The 19,593-nt window shown below is 47.3% G+C and overlaps 1 protein-coding gene across 36 annotated transcripts in view; it reads left to right on the top strand.

The window, feature by feature from the left end:
- LOC119453722 (myosin heavy chain, muscle-like) overlaps nt 1-19,593 on the top strand; it is a 46,741-nt gene that overhangs the window by 13,964 nt on the left and 13,184 nt on the right. For 4 of the 36 annotated variants that reach the window (XM_049668353.1, XM_049668354.1, XM_049668349.1 and 1 more), the window contains 14 exons: nt 271-394; nt 2,099-2,191; nt 2,275-2,338; nt 2,851-2,949; nt 5,961-6,064; nt 6,633-6,890; nt 7,363-7,512; nt 8,323-8,493; nt 10,595-10,774; nt 11,333-11,486; nt 11,778-11,827; nt 15,986-16,073; nt 16,803-16,920; nt 17,911-18,031. In XM_049668353.1, the coding sequence (XP_049524310.1) occupies nt 271-394; nt 2,099-2,191; nt 2,275-2,338; nt 2,851-2,949; nt 5,961-6,064; nt 6,633-6,890; nt 7,363-7,512; nt 8,323-8,493; nt 10,595-10,774; nt 11,333-11,486; nt 11,778-11,827; nt 15,986-16,073; nt 16,803-16,920; nt 17,911-18,031 (1,774 nt within the window). Of the gene's footprint in view, nt 1-270; nt 395-2,098; nt 2,192-2,274; nt 2,339-2,850; nt 2,950-4,787; nt 4,892-5,960; nt 6,065-6,632; nt 6,891-7,362; nt 7,513-8,322; nt 8,494-8,985; nt 9,157-10,594; nt 10,775-11,332; nt 11,487-11,777; nt 11,828-13,456; nt 13,545-15,063; nt 15,152-15,985; nt 16,074-16,802; nt 16,921-17,910; nt 18,032-18,941; nt 19,063-19,593 lie in introns of all 36 variants that reach the window. The other 32 variants (XM_049668375.1, XM_049668377.1, XM_049668359.1 and 29 more) reach the window with 23 other exon arrangements.

The following is a 19,593-nucleotide window of genomic DNA, read 5'->3' as shown; positions in this document are numbered from 1 at the left end:
TACAGCGTCTATCAATGCCACGACTCCTTACCGTCTCCCACCTGCAAACCTGCGCGAGGACCAGTACTAAAGCGCACCACCTCCAGGATGTAACAAACCCAACCAATCCCAGATCGGATTCCGCACCCGACCTCCCTCTCCAACCCTCCGGAACGTCCGTAATACCCCCCGACCGATGTACACGTGTAACCGCGTTGCGTCAACTGCTTTCTTTCTCTCTTCTCTCTCCCGCCCCTCCTCCGATTTTTTTCCCCTTCCGGTGACACCTAGTGGCGAGTCCGGTGCCGGTAAGACTGAGAACACGAAAAAGGTCATAGCCTATTTCGCGCACGTCGGCGCCACGAGCAAGAAAGAGGAGGCCGCAAAGAAGGACTCCAAGAAGGTATCCACGCCTGTCCTCAACAAAAATCCTTTCCGCCCGCCCGCCTCTTAATCCAGCGAAACCCCGCCCCCCTGTAGTCGTTCCCGTGATCCGCCTCGGACGCACGGTCACGTGATTTGCTCCGTCAAGCATCGGGACATCTCAGATGTACATTCAGTCCTGTAATTTAACATTTCAGTCATGTTAGGCGTCCTTCAACCCCCCTGCGCAGCCTTATCGGGAGAAGAAAGAAAAATTGTTCGTAGTGAATGGGGTATACCCACAGGTTTACTGATGAAACTGATAACCAGGCCAGTTGCTAACAATTTATTATAATAGCAACTGTACTCAAACAAGGACAAGAAACGAACAGGGACGGTACCTTTTGTTCTTCTTTTGCCAAAACTTGACCCTTTTGTTGAGACCTCAAGCGTGAAGCATTCTGCAAACGTGTCAAGACCGTCGGAGACCTTACTCTGAATTTTCCTCATGTGACGCAGTTCTCCCAGACCTTGCGAACCCTTGGAACGGTTCGTATTGATTCAAATGTATAGATCTCTGCGCAGGGTGCGTGAAGCACCACGGTCCCAGTACGTAAGACTATTTTGGGTCAGTGCGGTACGTGTGTGTCCCGATCGGTGCTATTGGACGGAGCAATTATGCGGATCCGTGCTCAAAGACAACAGGCCGTCCCATGTCTCCTACTAACGGTGAAAGCACGCGAGAGCCGAACAACTATAGTCCTGGCAACATTGCCTCCAAGCTCTGTCCTTATACCAACCGGCCCTGCACTTTCAGTCCTGATATTGCCGCGGACATGGCTCTTGCGCCGTTGTCCGTGATTACGGCTTTTTGCGCATCCATGCTTGGTGCAAAAAAAAATGCTTTTTTTTTCTTTTGCTTGTGCTCCTTGGCCAACATAATAGCATGGCTTCTATTTCTATAGCTCGGACTGCTCAAGAACATGCCTGTCTCAAGCACTGACAATATACAGCTACGCTGCTCTAAATGAAATTACAAATTCTTTCTCCACTGACTAATTCCTTCGCGTTCTTACATTTTCCTTCCTACATAGTGTGATGCCCAACATTATAACAAATGCTAAAATGAAATATCTAATTATATCTGCGCAGAAACTGATATTGTAGATGCTGAAATGTTAGTGCTCGTTTTCTATTTCTCTTAATGAATACCTATACTGCCTTCACATAAGCCGGCCATTGCTGTTCAACAGCATGCGCGTGCAATGAGCGCGTTCAGGCATTACCTTCATCTAGGGTTAGTGGGCCTAGCAGCGTCTAACAAAACGCCGCAATGTTATGGGGGAAATAATGACGTAGCTTCAGACAATTGATAAGGGTGGGACGCTTCTTAGACAGTTTTACAGTTGTGCAGCTAATCGTGTATTTTAAGCTCAAGGGTAGGTTTGGGAGAAGTGCTAGCCCATACACTCTGTCAAACACAAGTAAAGGATCGCGCGAGCAATTTCGCCTAGGCCAAACTCCTCGGCATAGCGAGAATATTTCTGTATGCTATAGACAAATGGTGCACTCTCGGATCAACCACTGGACTGACACGGTAGAATATTCTTGCTGAAGGCACGCATCCGTAAACGTAGCTTTTGCAGATACTTGTGTACCGCGATTTAAAAGGGGAGCCAGGCTGAGCAATCTTCATCAAAGAAGATGGCAAACCTCGTACGGTACCGGATCCGTAACGCTTTTCCTCGGCGTGCAGGGCAACTTGGAAGACCAGGTTGTGCAGACCAACCCCGTTCTCGAGTCCTTCGGTAACGCCAAGACCGTGCGTAACGACAACTCTTCGCGATTCGTAAGTACACCCACCCGTAGGAAACTCCGTGCTTCCATTTACTTCCACTTGCGGTGACACCTCGTTTTATTGCTCCAACACAGGGTAAATTCATCCGTATTCACTTCGGCCCAATGGGCAAGCTGGCCGGTGCTGACATTGAAACATGTGAGTTCTCAAAATAGTATTATTTTCTTCTTGTCCTAGAGGAAGTTGTTTAGCTTGTTTATAGTGCCTACCGTCCAGTAAATGCAATTGTACTAAGACGCATAAGTTGTCGGCAATCAAATCAGAGTGAAGGTATAAGCGTCTTTTTGTCTGTTCCAGAAGGTTTTATATCTGCCACTAAAATCGTTGCCCAAGGCGTCTAATGTAGAGTAAGAGTGCCTTGAGCGCACCGAATAACAATATAGGCATTTCACAAAATAATTGCGCGTGGCGTGTTCCGAAGCGCGGCGTGAATCCTAGTCACTCAAATCCTAGTCACCCGCTAGTCCTAGTCAGTGAATCCTAGTCACCCGCTTTGTTTAAGACTTCAACCGGGTTTAATGCCACCGCAATAGAACACGCTGGCTGCTTTTCGCAGTTCATTCAATAAAGAGGCAGGTGCGAGCTAAGCAAATGGTCACAGCTGTTAAGGTGCTGTTTCTGATGATGTCCGTTCCCGTCCTCCTCGACAGATCTGCTGGAGAAAGCTCGTGTCATCTCTCAGCAGCCCGCTGAGCGCTCGTACCACATCTTCTACCAGCTCATGTCAGGAAAGATCCCTGGGCTGAAGGGTAAGTCGAGCGTGCTTACTTCGTATTAGCATATCTTCCACCATATTTGCCTATACAGATTTATAGCAAGACTTGAAATAGAGTGGAATGATCACAAAGAGTGATACTTTCAGAAGAAGTATAAACGATGCTACTATTGTGTCAAATTTAAAGTAAGTGTTCTAGTTATGATTTCTCTAGATGTAATTTTTATTTGTTGATTCATCCAGCCTGGAGCTTAGTGGTGGATATTGCAGCTTAGCTGAAATGTGGCTTTCGCTCCATGGAGTTACTGCAGACTATTTTGAAAGTGTCGTGCGAGTGACCAGATGACATATAAAAAAATACTTCGCATCGATGTAACTTACGAGGTAAAAACGTCCTGAAAGATACAATGATGGCGTCTTTGCGATGATAACGATAAAAAAAAAAAAACGCGGTTTACGGCTTCTCGAGCAACGCGTTGTTCCACAGTCGGCGTGTCCCTGGAAAAAACTTATTGGCGTTGAGGATCCCTCATGTCCCAGTGGCTGCTTTAAAGAACAACCGTTACACATCACAGCAGATAACCGAAAAAAGACGCGCAGAACTTCCGTCATAATCGGCCACATCGGTACACACTGACCTGATCTGCAAAGAGTGCTTTTGAAAATAATAGTACGCACATAAATGTAGTGTGCGCTTCCCTAAGTTGCACTCTCAGTGAACACACAAAGTCCCGCGCTTTCTTTGAAGCAAAACAAAGAAAACCGCTGGTGCTACTCAGCCGTGCTTTATGCAGTGGCATTGCTTTTTATAATCAATAAAATATCTAATTGCTTCACGTTGCCGTTCTGTCCAGAGACGTAACAAGTGGGACGAAAGGGGTACGTCGACAGTGCATGATGTTGACGGTCATTTTGTTTATTTTCTGGCGTCGGAACGTGTTGCCGTTGGAAACGCCCAAGCTTCGTCATGCTTTTATAGCGAAAATTATCTTTGATGCACCATAGCTACAAAATGGTGCAGAAACGTTAAATCAAAAATGCCTAACTTCTGCTTTGAAGCATGGAAGGAAACACAGAGAAGCGCACGACAGCTGGCTTTCTGTGTTGCGGAATAGTTCCAGCTGTGAACTATACCAAAGTTCATTGTAAGCAACAATGAAAAAAAAATGCGCATTTCTAGTCACCTTCCATGACAAGTAAACTGCATGCAAATGAACATCACTTTCTAAGAACTGGCAGCCAATCGCCGCCGATATTGAAAAAGCTTTTCTGTGCGCTGTCTCTTCAATGTTGTCCGCACTAACAAGCGACGACCCTGACAAGCTTGTAATAACGCGACGCGGCAAGTAAGATGTTAGTGCAGCGAAAATGACGGCTGGGCTTTATATAAAATAGAAGGAACAGATGAAGGCAGTAAATGTTTTGTACGTGTAACCAATGGGGCATTTTTTTACCTGCAAGGAGAAATCTAGTATTAATAAAATAGTTAAAGTTACTGTTATCTTAAATGACAGAGATAAAGAGGCCGAGGAAGAAATGAACAGCTATCTTTTATGCATTTCCACGTAAATAACGCAGAAATAGTTATGCAACCCAATGCAGCCCATACTTTCCTTTGCCAGCGCCCATGGTTTCTTCTCTCTGCTTGTGCTCATCTTGAGGAATTTTAAACATAAACCAACTGTGCCATACTGGCGGTTACGGTATAGGGTTGTTCTTTACCTACGTGTGGCTATATCTCTTTAGTTGGGCGCGACCCGTGGGCTGGTGCTAACCCGCGTGGCTTGCCAAAGCGCTGCGCTCTCGGCTGCTGCCTTGTCTAATGAGCTTTGCCTCTGGGTGCCTGTGCCGCTTCCTTCCAACAAAACACAGAAAAACTGCTGCTCTCCAATGACGTCTACGAGTATCACTTCGTGTCTCAGGGTAAAACTGAGATTGCCGGCTTGGACGACGGTGAAGAGCTGATGGCAACCGACGTGAGTAACACGGCCACACGAAAACACTGTACGCATCACGGTCATGGGTCCCGTTTCCTCTTGACCTCTCTGCCACCACCTTTGTGTCACCAACTCTATACCACCACTTCTATACCACCACTTCTATGCCACCACTTCTATGCCACCACTTCTATACCAGCACTCTTTGCCACCACCATCTTGTGACCACTTTGAACCACCACAATTACCCGATGTTCGTGGACGTACCCATGGACAAACCCTTCCACATTTATCTCTTGCTCGAGAGCCTGCCTTTCAAGCCTTGCTTGGTCCACTAGCGAATGCCTCATCCACCCTTAGAGACCAAACAACCATATCCCCGCACGTGGTTTTCTTCCAACCAAATCTCTTCACTAAGACGCCCGCCGGCAAGCAGTAGCTCGCTCTAGAATGCGCACCCTGAGCAATACCGTTGTGTCCTGCACAAAAAAATCTTAATAAAGAAGAACGCGGCAGGTGTAACGACTCTGTTTGTAGGCTACCGCCAGCCTTACAAGTCACTGCTTCGCTAATTTGTTCGCGAACTATGTTCTATGCCTAGGTGTATCCCGTTTAACGTACGATTCCTTATTTAAAGGCAAGACGGAAAAGCCTACCCGCTCGCATTTAGCTCAGTTACATCGCTACGCAGTGAACCTGGCGCGTTGTTACGCGTTTCACGCCCTATATTTCACCATCCTGTGGTTTAAGGATTGCGTCACAGCTTACCATCGCAAATGTGGTTTCGAATAGTACAAACTCATATAGGCGCGAAGCTGTCGTAAACCTTGCCTTTCATTACCGAGTATTACGGAGCAAATCGGCGTCCAGGAGGACGTGTAGACCTAAATGAGCGCTACGACGACCAGAATTAGATAGCTGCAAAAATAGGGTCGGAATGAATTTTGTTCGCTCACTTGTTGTCCGTTCAGGATAAAAAGCGACCCGTTGAGAGAGGCGAGCCGTGTTAGGTGTGCGTCCACGCTGCGGTATCGCAGTGGGCGGTAGGGAAGGTCGTGACCCTAGTGCAGCATTGCGACCTTCCCGTGCCTGTTCCTTGCCGTTGCAGAGAAACTGCTCCTTAGCAACAACGTCAACGACTACCATTTCGTGTCCCAGGGTAAGACTAGCATCCCCGGCCTTGACGACGGCGAAGAGTTTCAGGTTACCGACGTGAGTAACTCTTCTCCTTCCCACCTTCACGTCCCCTTCCCTTTCCTTCGATCACGTCATATTCATCAGCACCCTTTTTTTGTATTTCTTCATTATTCTCTCATCTTGAATGCCGCTTTCGACTGTTCAGGAGTGAAGCGAAGAGTATTTAGGCCCAGTTTTTATTACACGTACCTCCGCTGTCGAACACGTGAAAAATCTTGATTGTGCCTCTTAATTTGCTTTGGCTCCTTAATGTAACGACAGTATGCCTCGAGTTAAATACTTTTCGGCAGTACGCAAGTGATTTGAGCATAGACGAGTCTGCATTTTAACCAGAGCCGACTGGCCTCCGAAACCGCTTGCAGGTGAAAATGTCGTAATCGCTTCAGTTATTGTTAATACCAGTGCCTAAAATTGCAGCTCCCTAAGAGTGTAGCTACCACAATTACTAGCACCTCAGCATACTTTGCGTACGTAAACGTTATAAGAGGCACAACGTTGCTTTTAGCACAGTGGCTTCGCTGGCGCGTTTTTCAAAGAGTGCTCGGCGCAAATCGAGCGTTCATCGTCCATACGCGTCCCGCAGACTGCCTTCGACGTGTTGGGCTTCACGGATGAGGAGAAGGAGAACATCTACAAGGTTACGGCTGCCGTGATGCACTTCGGCTGCCTGAAGTTCAAGCAGAGGCCCCGAGAAGAGCAGGCCGAGGCCGATGGCACCGAGGAAGGCGAGCGCGTCGCTCACCTGCTCGGTCTGAACGCCGCCGACCTCTACAAGAACCTGCTCAAGCCGCGCATCAAGGTCGGCACGGAGTTCGTCACCCAGGGCAGGAACATCACTCAGGTACGCCGGCCGAAGCGCAGCCTTTTAATCAAGCGACTGACGCCATGAGCAGTGCTATAAGAGTGTGCAGTTTTCTCGCGTGGTGAAGAGAGTTACTTAGTGTGATGTTGCTGGTGATTGGTACCACAATGTGTGACGTGGTGATGAAGAGCCATGCTTCTCCTCACAATGTATTTGCATTCTGGCTGCTGTAAAATTCACGAGTCCGATGGGTGCTACTTTCCAAGTTATATCAGGACGCAAGGGAACCTACATGTCGAGAGTAATCATTATCGACATCCCATGTCACTTTTCGCTCTACCTTTGCTATTGAAGTAATTATTGCCACTTGCATTCTTGGTGCCAATAATATAACGAGAATGACAAAGTTAAACGATGGGAAATATGTAATTTCGAACGTTGCTAGAGCAGTCAAACTTCGCATCGAATATTCAGACGCTTGAAAAGATTCTGTCTGCTTGATCCCGCACAGGTGACGGCTTCTGTGGGCGCCCTGGCCAAGGCCATCTTCGACAGGCTGTTCAAGTGGCTGGTCAAGCGTGTCAACGAGACGCTCGACACCAAGCAGAAGCGCCAGCACTTCATCGGTGTGCTGGATATCGCCGGTTTTGAGATCTTCGACGTGAGTCGTGCGCCATTGGCGTTTCTTTGTGTACGGGTTTAAGATAACTTTAATGCGGAAATAGTAAAACTTGTGTCGTGAAATATCTGCGGCGTGACAAAAAGCGGTCATCGCTAAAAAGAAGTGGGCAGATCGTGATCATGAAGCATTGTTGGGGGCTGTCACTGCCCACAAACCCCGAATACGGTAGCAGAAATAAGGCGGCGCCCTTCGGGTTGCTCTTCGTTTTGTCATACAGCGCAAGGCACGTGAGAATGCCGCCAAGTGCACCCAGATTGTGAATCGTGTACTGTGGCCATTGTGGAGAGACGATGAATGAGTAGAAATCATAGGTAACTGCGAGCATGTCCAATAAAGCCGTTTTGAAGAGCGTAGAGTGTAAATTTCACATCTAAGTTTTATACGAGGCTTCCTAGGCGTGCACGTAAATGACGAGCATAGCTTTAAAAAATATATATATATACGACAGCCTAATGCCCTCCGTCCCCTTAAGACCTTCCTCTACAATCCCGCATTCCCCTTTGTAGGCTGGCACCTATGCATCCCTTCTTGCCCACCAAGAACACCTTTATTCCTAGACATGTGCCCTAATTGTAAGACAGGCAAGGGCACTCGGACAACCTGCCTACCTGGTTCTGTCTCTGGCGCCACTTCCTTCAGTACGCAATGACTGACGCATTCCCTGAAAGCCACTGCAAACTCTTGTATCCTTACGCCCGCTCCAGCGGTGCGTTCCTGTGGTGGGTCACCTCTGCTTTCCCGATGTAGACCTTCTTCCTTCCCCCGTTCCCTCCTCCCTGATCCTCGCAGTTCAATAGCTTTGAGCAGCTCTGCATCAACTTCACCAACGAAAAGCTGCAGCAGTTCTTCAACCATCACATGTTCGTTCTTGAGCAAGAAGAGTACAAGCGCGAGGGAATCGAATGGGAATTCATCGACTTTGGCCTCGACCTGCAAGCGTGTATCGAGCTCATTGAGAAGGTAACTAGTGACCGGAGAGCCACTCGAGCCATGCGTGTGCGCCCGCATAAGCAACGATAGCCGCCGCCGTCGCCTCAGGGAGGGGAACAGCGTAACACGTCTGCCGCCAGTGGGCCGACGGCCACGAAACCACAAAGAGGCACCATGCGTTTTTTTCTTGGACTAATTCAGATAGGCAAGCACCAATCAGCGAATCGCAGTCCAAAACAGCCCAAAGTGGACAGTAATCCTAAACTCAAAAGCGTGAGCTGCTGGCGTAGTGCTGGCGCGCTTAGGTGCCTCGGTTGGTTGCGCGGCCGCCGTCTCAAGTGACACAGTGGCTTCACGCTGTTAACATTCGGATCTTCTGCTTTCTTCTCTCTGTCTCACCCCCTGGCACTACCACCGCTACCACCACTACACTTTATTTATTTTTTTCTTTACCACACCCCTCCCCGTACACGACACCCGCCACGTCTACCGCCCCCCCAAATTGTACCCGACCGCGCACAGTACAACGGCTTCGAGCAAATTTGCATCAACTTCACCAACGAAAAGCTGCAGCAGTTCTTCAACCACCACATGTTCGTTCTGGAACAAGAAGAGTACAAGCGCGAGGGCATCGAGTGGGTCTTCATTGACTTCGGTCTCGATCTCCAAGCTTGTATCGAGCTTATTGAGAAGGTAAAGCCTCCCCCACCACCACCACCAACCGCCATTCCTAGCCCCGGCACGAAGACCTCCCTATAGCGAGTCCGTTCCCGCTCCGCACAGTCTCCCTCCGCCGTTGATTATGTCAACCGCAACGGTGAACCCCGCGATTGCGTAGGTACTAAGCTAACTCGTCAACACCGTGCCACGCAGCAGGGCCGAAGTGAAATGAGGCAAGCATCACGATACCGCACCGTGAAATCTGATGCCTCAGTTTGCTTTGCTCCACGTGTGATTCACGGATGAAATAGAAAAAAAAGATGCATGATCCCTATAAGCAAATTATACATTTAGATGTACCAACGAGTAGTTTAGAGAAGCGCGAAAATTCCTGTGTAGCGTTCATAATATCCCTCAAAATTGCCCCCCCCCCCCCCCCTTCCCTGGAAGTCTCTCGAGGTAAACCGATGATATTTCCTTTCTCCTTAGCACAGCATGGTCACGGACTATACCAGATCACCACGTACCACAGTGACTAACCCTGAAAAAAGACAAATGCCTGTGTCGAAGCATGCGCTATATCTTCTTCACCGATTTGTTCCTCACACTTTGCATGCTGTTACCTCTTCTCAAACGATTATTTTGTGCTGATTTTTTGTCGCTCTGTCGTTCTCTCACGTTTCTTCCAGCTTTTTGCTACGATTCGAAGACTAAGAGTGTGCAGTCTTTTCCTTTTTTGGAAGGTTTAGCATCCTACGTTTACGTTTGTATCGCATTTGTTAATGATCCAAGAATGCTTGGAGTTTGGTTTCTAGGTGCATGGGGGGCACGGCTTTCACTTAATGGAGTGTTTCACTGCACTTTCAACAGTGTGTAATTATGAACACTGCTCCGACATTTAACGCTTTTGAAATATGCATGCAAATGATTTATTTCAGTGATATAGGTTTTATGGGCCCAATATGCAACCTTGTCTTGCCATACTTTTTCGCCATACGAATAACAGACCTTGATTTATTCCTGGCATCTGTACAGCAAAGAAAACGTGTCAATTTGTTTTAACTGCTGATGACTCATTGTCAACCAGAGAGTAAAAGCAGCTGCAAAGAGTTTCTCGCAATGTCGCCTTAAAGATTGTCAGAATGTAGCTATGTCAGAACGATATTTGTAGTAGTGTGCCACTATTCAATACCCTTTGGAAGGTTTATCTAACGTTAGATGCTGAATTTTGAAACTCACTGCCGCAACATGAAGCGATATGCGATACGACATTGCCTAGTAATGTCGCTTATAAGTTGAGGAAAAGGTTTCGACGGCATAGGGTCTCATTTGAGAATCGCATGCAATAGAAAAGCTGGCGACTAAAGCTGCCGTCAAACATATCCTTCACCGCTATTCGGTTCTGTAATCACAGTTGTGATCAAAAGACGTGGCGTACTCTGATGGCCACCCTCTCTTCCTCACCCGCCAGCCTATGGGTGTGCTGTCCATCCTGGAAGAGGAGTCTATGTTCCCCAAGGCTTCTGACAAGACCTTCGAGGAAAAGCTGAAGACCAACCACCTTGGCAAGTCACCGAACTTCATCAAGCCGAAGCCGCCTAAGCCTGGCCAGGCTGAGGCTCACTTCGCCATTGTCCACTACGCCGGCACTGTACGTATATTCTGCGCCCTTTGCCTATTATTGTACCTTATTTTACTTTACCTGGGGTACTATAACGTAAAGCTAATCCAATTTGCTTCTATTCCACTTTCGCAATTAGCCCTCCGCGATTGTCATATTTTTTTCGGGAAACCCCCACTTCATCGGGACGCCATGGAAACTGTGACAACTCGCCATTTGATATCACGTGTACACGCTGATTATGCATAATTAGGCCGAACAAAAGACGAATTCTTTCCCAGTCTACGCCTCTTTCTCCATTAGCCATCCGCTGTCGATCAAAAATTTTGGCGCTGCGTCCACTTCGCCTGCTGTCACACGCGAGATTACAAAACTGAGGAAACTCAGCACGTCAAAGCGACGTGTACGCATTAATATGGAGAACAAAACTGAATTTTTTTTCGAAATAGCCAGAGGCTGCCCCGTTCCGAATGGAATAGAAATTGACCTCACCAAATAGAACGGTACGCGCAGCATGGTGTGCAAAGAAATATTTCTGAGGCTCCTTGTGCGGACATAAACCTATTTGGGCGTACTCTTGCTGTACAGGTGCCGTACAACCTCAGCGGCTGGCTGGAGAAGAACAAGGACCCCCTGAACGACTGCGTCGTTGACCAGTTCAAGAAGGGCTCCAACGCACTCCTGCAAGCCATCTTTGAGGACCACCCCGGCCTGGGTGCCGCCGAGGACAAGGGTGGAAAGGGTGAGCTCCGGCTTCTGGCCAGCATTGAACTTAGGTGCAAAACACTCCATGACAAGCATCGTTTACTGCTCAGTTTCATAGGAAAGAGATTAGTGGTCGTGTTTCTGCTGTTGATATTAAGTGACAGTTGTGCCTATCCTTAGGGTTTGAAGTTACAGGAGTTAAAATTGATACGCGATAGGACGTGGGATCGAACATTGCCAAGCCCACGTATTCCTTGATGTCCATAAGTACCGTTCAGAAGCAAAAGACCTAAAATGTAATCATACGTCCACGAATGATGTCTTTCAGGCGGTCGCAAGAAGGGTTCCGGCTTCCAGACTGTGTCTGGTCTGTACAGGGTAAGTACGCTTTGCTTTTTACCTTGGTTTGCGCCTATAGTGATTTATGAGTATTTCATATAGAAAATGAGCACTCAAAATCTACCTTTGTTTGTGACGCTTGAAACTACTTTAGCGGCATCAGTGCGCGACAAAAGTTGCTGGCTAGTAAGTAAAAACAAACATTTGAAATCGGGAAGAACGCTTACGCTTAAGGCGTATGTTGTGGCGCAACAATACAAACAATACAAAGCCGCACAGATGTGTTTGTTTCTTCCATTAATTACGTGCTGCATGTGGTTGTATATCGCACTTGCCAGCATTTCCTGAGCGAAAGTAAAAGTTTTTCATGCAAAGATACAATTTTGAGCATAAGGCGCTGAGCCCTCTTGTTAGCCTGGAAAATATATTTATTAACGTACGAAAAGCGCAGTTTTGTGTTTGTGTGTGTTTTATTGTATATCGTGCGCTATGGTGGCAGGTACGTCGCACAAAACTCCACACAAATTGGTTACACTGTAAACGAACGAAACAACTGTGCGAATGCAGTTGGCCGCTCATCAATCACGCAGCGCCTCGCATTGCCGCTTTGCGCACGAGCACTCGCAGCATCTTGTTTGCAAGCCCAAAGGAGAAGGCTGTCTTAAATCTACAAATCGATAATCATGTCACTACTCTGAAGACTCGATCAAAAAATGATTTGGTCATTTCATTTACCAATGACCCAGTGCTCTCATTGCAGCCAGGTGTGAGCAGAGGCAAACATCTCTTATGAGCTTGCAGATCTTTGATATTTGCTCGTTTGCGTGTATGATTGGGGTAGCAGGAAACCTATCAATTCTTCAATGATTGCATGCTCGTTTCCTTTCACGAAGGCACTTTTATGTGTCACTACTACTAATTAGTTTTGAAGCCCTTTTACAGGTTCCTGAAGAGCACGATTGCGCGGGCAAGTGACTCGAGGTAGTATAGGAGGTCGCGATTATCAAGAGTAGTTCGCGCCGCGTACATACGGCAGTGGCACCTCGCTTTTAGCTTCCCCTAAAGCTGAAATCCTACTATCAAGTCCGCCTTGCACTTTTTGCGCAGTTTTTCGTGCATTGCCATCGTATTCGAAGATTGTGCGACTGCCGAGTTGTCTCCGGATTGCAGATATGCCGGATAATGCAACCAGGCACACCCAGCTACGAGCGGACAACTAGCAGTGGCTGTAGTAAAACACTGACAGGAAGATGAATCAACAGTGTTGTCACAGTCTCCTATCTTTTCTTCGGCCCATTCTGGCCCAGTGTACACTAATCATGAACGGAAGCTAGCTCGCCCAACTCGCTGTTAAACTAACCAGATGATGAGGTATGTGCATTTCAGGCTTGAACGGCCATGTTACGTTTACAGTCGCAGCAGGTCGCTTTATGGTGGAGAAAACAAGGAAGCCTGAGGCACCGTTCCATTTAGTCTATGAGGTCTATGAGATCATCGGAAGAACTCTTCGTAAAAAAAAAAAGTGGAGTGTCACCAGCGGACGTGTTTTATTCGCAAACAGTTCACCAAGGGCTCCCTAAACTCATCTCATGCCGGGTCACTTGCTCGCGCACCTCAACCCAAGCCCGTGGCATGAACGGCATGACCTCAACCTCTGTCTCTCCGTAGGAGCAACTGAACAAGCTCATGACCACCCTGCGCTCCACGCAGCCCCACTTTGTCCGATGCATCATCCCCAACGAAACCAAATCCCCAGGTACTTGGGTTACCCTCCCTGCAAACCTCTAGCACGCAGTCGAGTATCCTAGTGAAATACAATTGGGCGCCTTCTCGAGGTGCTGTGTTCGAAAAATTAAGCGAAGCTTACATCTGGGGTGTAGCAATGCCCACGAATCTTCCGCCTTCTTCACAAGCCCGTTGTGAAGGAGGCGTAAGCAAAACATCGCACGTGCACAATCATTCGCCTATAAGGCCAGAACCTTAGCGTTACGAACACCGCAAGGTGTGGTAAAATGCAAGTTCCTTTTAACGAGCTATGTTTGACTATGCAATACTTGACGCTGAAGTGTTGCAACCATTAACAAATTATTTATTGCTTATTGAGCGTCTCACGCCTGAATTTAGGGCAACGTACATTTACGACTGCGTGCTCTGGGTGTTCCCGTGTGGTACCTTGCATGCTTGATGCCCAGCCTTTCTCTCTTTTCCTGTTATTCCAACACCTGTATTTTCTGTCTGAATTCCTTGTCCACGTACCTCAAGTGTATAATGTACCTCGATCGCCCATAACAAATGGGACAAAAAGAATGTTTCATTCCGGATTGCTCCTACTAGTACGAATGCAGTTCACTCCTGCTGCCTCCTTCTAAAAAAAAAAAATACAGAAAAAAAACATGCCTCCCCGTCACCTTTACGTTTGTCTTGCAATGCACCGTGCATATATACAAAGATGCGTCTACCTGTGCGCACGTATAATCTGCCCGTGATAAATCTATTGTCCCATGATTGTTCACTTGTTTTACCCCATGAATGATTTTTAGTGTCTCCCACTACGTGTCCTTTTATAACTTCCCTGTGGTTCCCAAACCTGCACTTGAAAAACCGAGCACGGTTTACTTCCCTCTAAATTCTCTCTTAATTTATACCGAATTTTGTCCCTTGGATTTCCTTCCAACTTTTCCTCAACTTTTCCCGTGGGAAAGTATGAATGTGAGCAATAAACACCAAGTGCGCTGCCTTTTAATGCCTGAATGTGTGAAGGTCGCAACTGCCGCTGCTGCTGTTACCTCGACATTTATAATCACGTAACTTCTGATCATAAGCAATCTAAGCACTTGTAGCGAAGCTCGTTGCGGTTAATGCACAAGTTTGTTTCCTGACTGCTTGCACATTTAGCTTAAGAGTGCACTAATTAGCACAAAATGTAAAAGCTTGGTTGCAGCTCGGGCCATTATACCTGAAAGATAGTTTCGCGATTGCATGAGCAGCGTTTGGAAAAAAGCGCTCGCTAACCTATAGAGCGTAATACAAAAATGCTAGCTGCAAAGCAGGCCACCAAGATGCGTGCTACGCACTCCATCTTATAGAATGAAGTTCTCGGTATAACGTAGAGATTACCTCGGCGCTCGTGCTGTCGCGTGGCTTTACTAGAGCCTAATGCTGTGTCTGGCTGTGGCCGGTCTTACTTCGCAGTGAGAAATGCCATCGGCGTGGCGTTTCTCTGTGCGTGCGCGCAAGCGCCTAACCCTTGCTTTGCTCGCTTTTCTGCCACAAAGGAACAACTGAACAAGCTGATGGCGACACTGCACAGCACGCATCCACACTTCGTGCGTTGCATCATTCCCAACGAGTTCAAGCAGCCACGTAAGACACAATCCCCGCCGATCCAGTCCGTTCGGTGACACCCACACCAAGAACCCCCTTTAGATAGAGCACGACTTGAATCCCATTATGCCCACAAAGAGAAACGAAACAGCCGGTTTCATTGGCCCATCGCTGAAGGAAAATCCGGCGATGCACAGCATTCTCGTTTTCACGTTGCCCTACGTAATCTGTTGCCTCTTTCGATCCGACAAGAACGCTCTAGATTCGCCTTGTTGCAGGCTGACTAAGAAATGCATTTTTCCCATCTTTTTCGTCTCTAATGTATCTGGAGCTAGCAATACAAAATTTACTCTCTTGAACACACAGGAGCGCAAGAGTATGCTTTCTTCCACCCCGATCGCTCTCGTCGCACTGTTAAAAAGCAAGAAGGTTCTCACATTTGACAACCATTGCTTCAGTGGTAGCTTTCTTGCCCTAGACTGCGTCCGTGTTTCTGCAAAACGTGCTCAAGCAGGCAAACCTTACCCTCTATAAAGAAACGGAAACCGGCTGTTCGCGTAGCATGCCGTCCCACACTTGTCCCCGCACCTACCACACGCACTCGGGCCCACACCCGCCGAAGTCGGCCAGCCCCACGTCCACAAGGTATAGTCATGCCCATGTCCCACCACAATAGACCAGCCCCACCTATAGAAGCACAGCCACCTCGTATATTGAACCCCACACCCACAGCGTTCAACTGCCCCTACACCTGCCACATGACCCCCCAACCACGTACACCCCAGAGCACACGTGCGGCCTCCACCATGTGCACAAACGCATTTCTTATCTTGTGTCATGCCTAACCCTCTGCCCTGCACTGGTGACCCACAGGAACAGTTGAACAAGCTGATGGCTACCCTGAATAGCACTTCCCCCCACTTTGTCCGCTGTATCATTCCGAACGAAACCAAGTCCCCAGGTAAATGAATTCCGTCCGAACCTTTCTTTTGTTCGTATTTTCTTTGTCATAGGAGACAGTAAGGGTTCTAAACGCCCATTATCGTCTGGAGAGCTTTTGAAAAATGCGTTGTGTGGCCAAATGTAAACAGCATTACTTAATAAACTAAAGCAATAAAAGAGTCATGCAATGCGTTAGTACTTTGCTTCCTTAGCTCTCCTGAAATCTCTGTAAGCGTCATTTGGTCTCGCACAGGTTCCTAGTGAAAACTGAAAGCTAATCTTGTTTACAGAGACTCGCAAGCTGCTACAAGTGTATTTATTTCTATCCAAAATAACTTGTTGGCATTCTTCAATCAACAATAAATGCTCTTTTCTCTTTTTATCGTTAATGTTATGCTAAACTTCTGCATTCTTGTTGCCACATTAGAATCAGTTTAGAAATTTCTATATAGAAGGTCTTTGACTAGAGCACATTTAATAAAGCTACCAGCAGTCTGAACAAAGTTCATACTCAAATTTTAAGCTTTACCAATTATGGGTATGAGGCAGCTGGTAATACGTGGTAACAAATTAACAAAGCGAAATTAACTGTGTGATATTTATTATGCCTATTACTGACTATTTTCTCGGCATTCGTACTGCCTACGAGTTTCAGCTATGAATACTAGCGTAAAATTGCAAATCTGCAAGCATTGTGATTTCAAGGAACGCCGCCACAGAAAGCTAAACGTCTGTGGTGCGTGTGCAGGCGTCATCGACTCCCACCTTGTCATGCATCAGCTCACTTGCAACGGTGTACTTGAAGGCATCCGTATCTGCCGTAAGGGCTTCCCCAACAGGATGATCTACCCTGACTTCAAGCAGCGGTAAGCTGGACGACCGATCAATGCTACTTTATGTGCTTCTAGAGTAGGACTTTGAGATTTCTTGCTGAACTGCAGTAATAAACGTCTTTATTTTTTTGTTTAAGCTATACAGTGCAGCTTTGTAGGACGCTTCTTTCATTCGCTTTGTTTATTTTCTGTAAATTCCCGTCATAGAATTAGAAACGTCGTAAATATTTGAACAGGCACTTAAACAGTTCTGGCTTGCTGTATCATAAGGCAGCACAAATAAAACGGACGAAAGAGTGTCGTCACCGCTCAGTTCTTTAAGACGCATATGTCCGTATTAAGCTGTTTACAAAACTTGTTCACATGATGGTGAAAGAAATAATGCGCAGTGCGACTTTACGTACTCTATAGTGCGCTGTGTAGTTCTCCCTTCGTCTCAATACAAACCTACCCTTTGACTACAAACAGTGATCATGTATTGTCAATGCCATTTTTAAATGTATTTACGCAAGCTGATACTTAAAATTTCCATTATCTTACTTCTAATATTATAGGCTACACTGATCGAAAAAAAAATAGATGCGTAATATATATTCCTTATCAAAACATCGAGGAAATGTGCCTTTGAGTGGCATCTATTTTTGACATGATTTGGTTCTCAGTTGATAACACAAGCGCTTGTTGGCAACCGCAGTCTATACAATGTTGATACTGCCCAGACGTGTGCATGACAGCCATCGCTTACAGCATCGTACTTGTAAGGGGGTTACTTTTTGTTTTGTTTTGCTATGCACATTTTTGTTTTGTTTCCATATCACTGCGACTGTTTCAGCGAAGAAAATAAATGACGCTTTAGCTTTGGTTTCAGCTTACCCTGCATTAGAAATTAGCGCAGCGAAAGTAGTCGTAATGAGGCCATCGCGAATGGCATCATCGCTTAGTGCAGGCAGCCACTCGCGGTGGCAGCAGCAGCAGTATGTCCTTTCGTTGCAATCCTCATGCTGGCATTGTGTTCCCAACCAGATACACGATCTTGGCGGCGAGTGCCGTCCCCAAGGGCTTCGTTGACGCGAAAAACGTCTCCGAAAAGGTCATCGAAGCCATTCAGCTCGATGCCAACGATTTCCGCTTCGGACACAGCAAGGCACGTACCGAAGAAAAAAGGAAACCCTGCCCCCTCTGGTCCTCTAATGGGCGCCCTGTCGTGCAACTCTCGGCCGCACTAACGTCGCCGGCGACAGATACTGAGCGACCCAATCATCAAAAAGGCATACATATTGATAGAGGAATTTCTTCTCGGCAGCCCGTAGCTGTATGCGAATCGACATCCACTGTTGATTCACACGCTGCATGGTGCTACACAGCTTCGTAAATTTCATTTGTTCGAAACTGCGAGAGAGCTGCACAATAGAGCGCGCAACCTGTGTCCGAATCAGTACCCCCCTAGTCAACCTCCCTGCCCCCGTAGCCGAACAGCACCCAAGGTTTTTTCTGTCCCCGCATCCATTCCCCTGTGAATGTCGAGTCTACAGGCAAGTAATTTTTTTCCTATCAGAGCGGTAAGTTTTTCTTTATGCCCACTTCGAGCCCCATTTCTTGCGCACGTCCTCTCCCTTGGCGCCTGTCAAAGGCCGCACATTATTTTTTCCCCTCATGCAACCCGAGGCTGTTTCCCTCTGGCAGCATGGCTCCCGTCCTTTGGAGACCGTGCCACTTTTTCAAGACGCCATTTTCTGGCATGTCTACCCTTTTTTTGCACGGTCTTTGTCCCCACTTGCCCTCAAGCGCTAATCAGAACAGGAACTCGACTGCACCTAAAATGATGTCAAGGCATTGACAAGGCTCTGTACATGTACCGCTCTCAACAGCGGCAGCTCTTCGAAGAGTTGGCAACCATCATGGAACTCAAACTTGCTCATCCACATAAAATTTACTAACAATCATTAAATGTTCATATCAAATCATTTCATTGTGTGGTGCCAAAGAGAAGCTGCACCCAACGAATGTTGCGTGCGCTTTTTGTCATTGTGCACTTGGACCTTTTGCGGTCCTAGATACGGCATCCTTGCCTGCGGTGAGCTTCCAGACTCCTTCATCGAGGCGAGACAAGCAGCGGACATAATTATGAAACAGACCAAAATTGACCAGCTTGAATTCCGCTATGGACAAGATAAGGTATGCTGCGCAGCGACTCTTTCCTCGGCTGTCGTCTTGTTCCTGCTGCTGACCTGTAGGCAGACCCCGTGCTCAGCGGCGCGCTGTTCCTCGATACCCGCGAAGCTTAACCCGTCTACGAACGCCGGTCTGGTGCTTCTTAGCATGCCGACTAACTGTGGGTCCACAATGTGTGGCAGCAGCCTGACTGCAATGGTCGCCGGACTTCGCTCCGCCCAATGTAGGCGACGCCGAGAGAGGAGCAGCTTCCTCTCTGCTCAGAATGCCAACGGGAACTGTCGTAGCTGTCTCGGGACACAATTGCACGACTTGGTGCCCTCTGGTGGATGATAATTGCCAACGAGGGCAGACATTTGCTCCACATTCAAGTTATTTCAAAAGTTTCTCCGACTTTCACGACTGGCGGATATCTTCCGCCGCTTGTCAGTAGTTAACCCGGTTGGAGTTCATAGCAAGATCAGGCGACGTTTCGGTTTCTAATCACTGCCTAAGAACGTAATCAGGCACTTGGTTAGTAGCAGAGGCGGCAAC

This window comes from Dermacentor silvarum, chromosome 5, assembly GCF_013339745.2.
Source record: "Dermacentor silvarum isolate Dsil-2018 chromosome 5, BIME_Dsil_1.4, whole genome shotgun sequence".
Taxonomy (NCBI): domain Eukaryota; kingdom Metazoa; phylum Arthropoda; class Arachnida; order Ixodida; family Ixodidae; genus Dermacentor; species Dermacentor silvarum.
The sequence above is the reverse complement of the archived record's forward strand: the minus strand, read 5'-3'. Positions and strand labels throughout refer to the sequence as shown.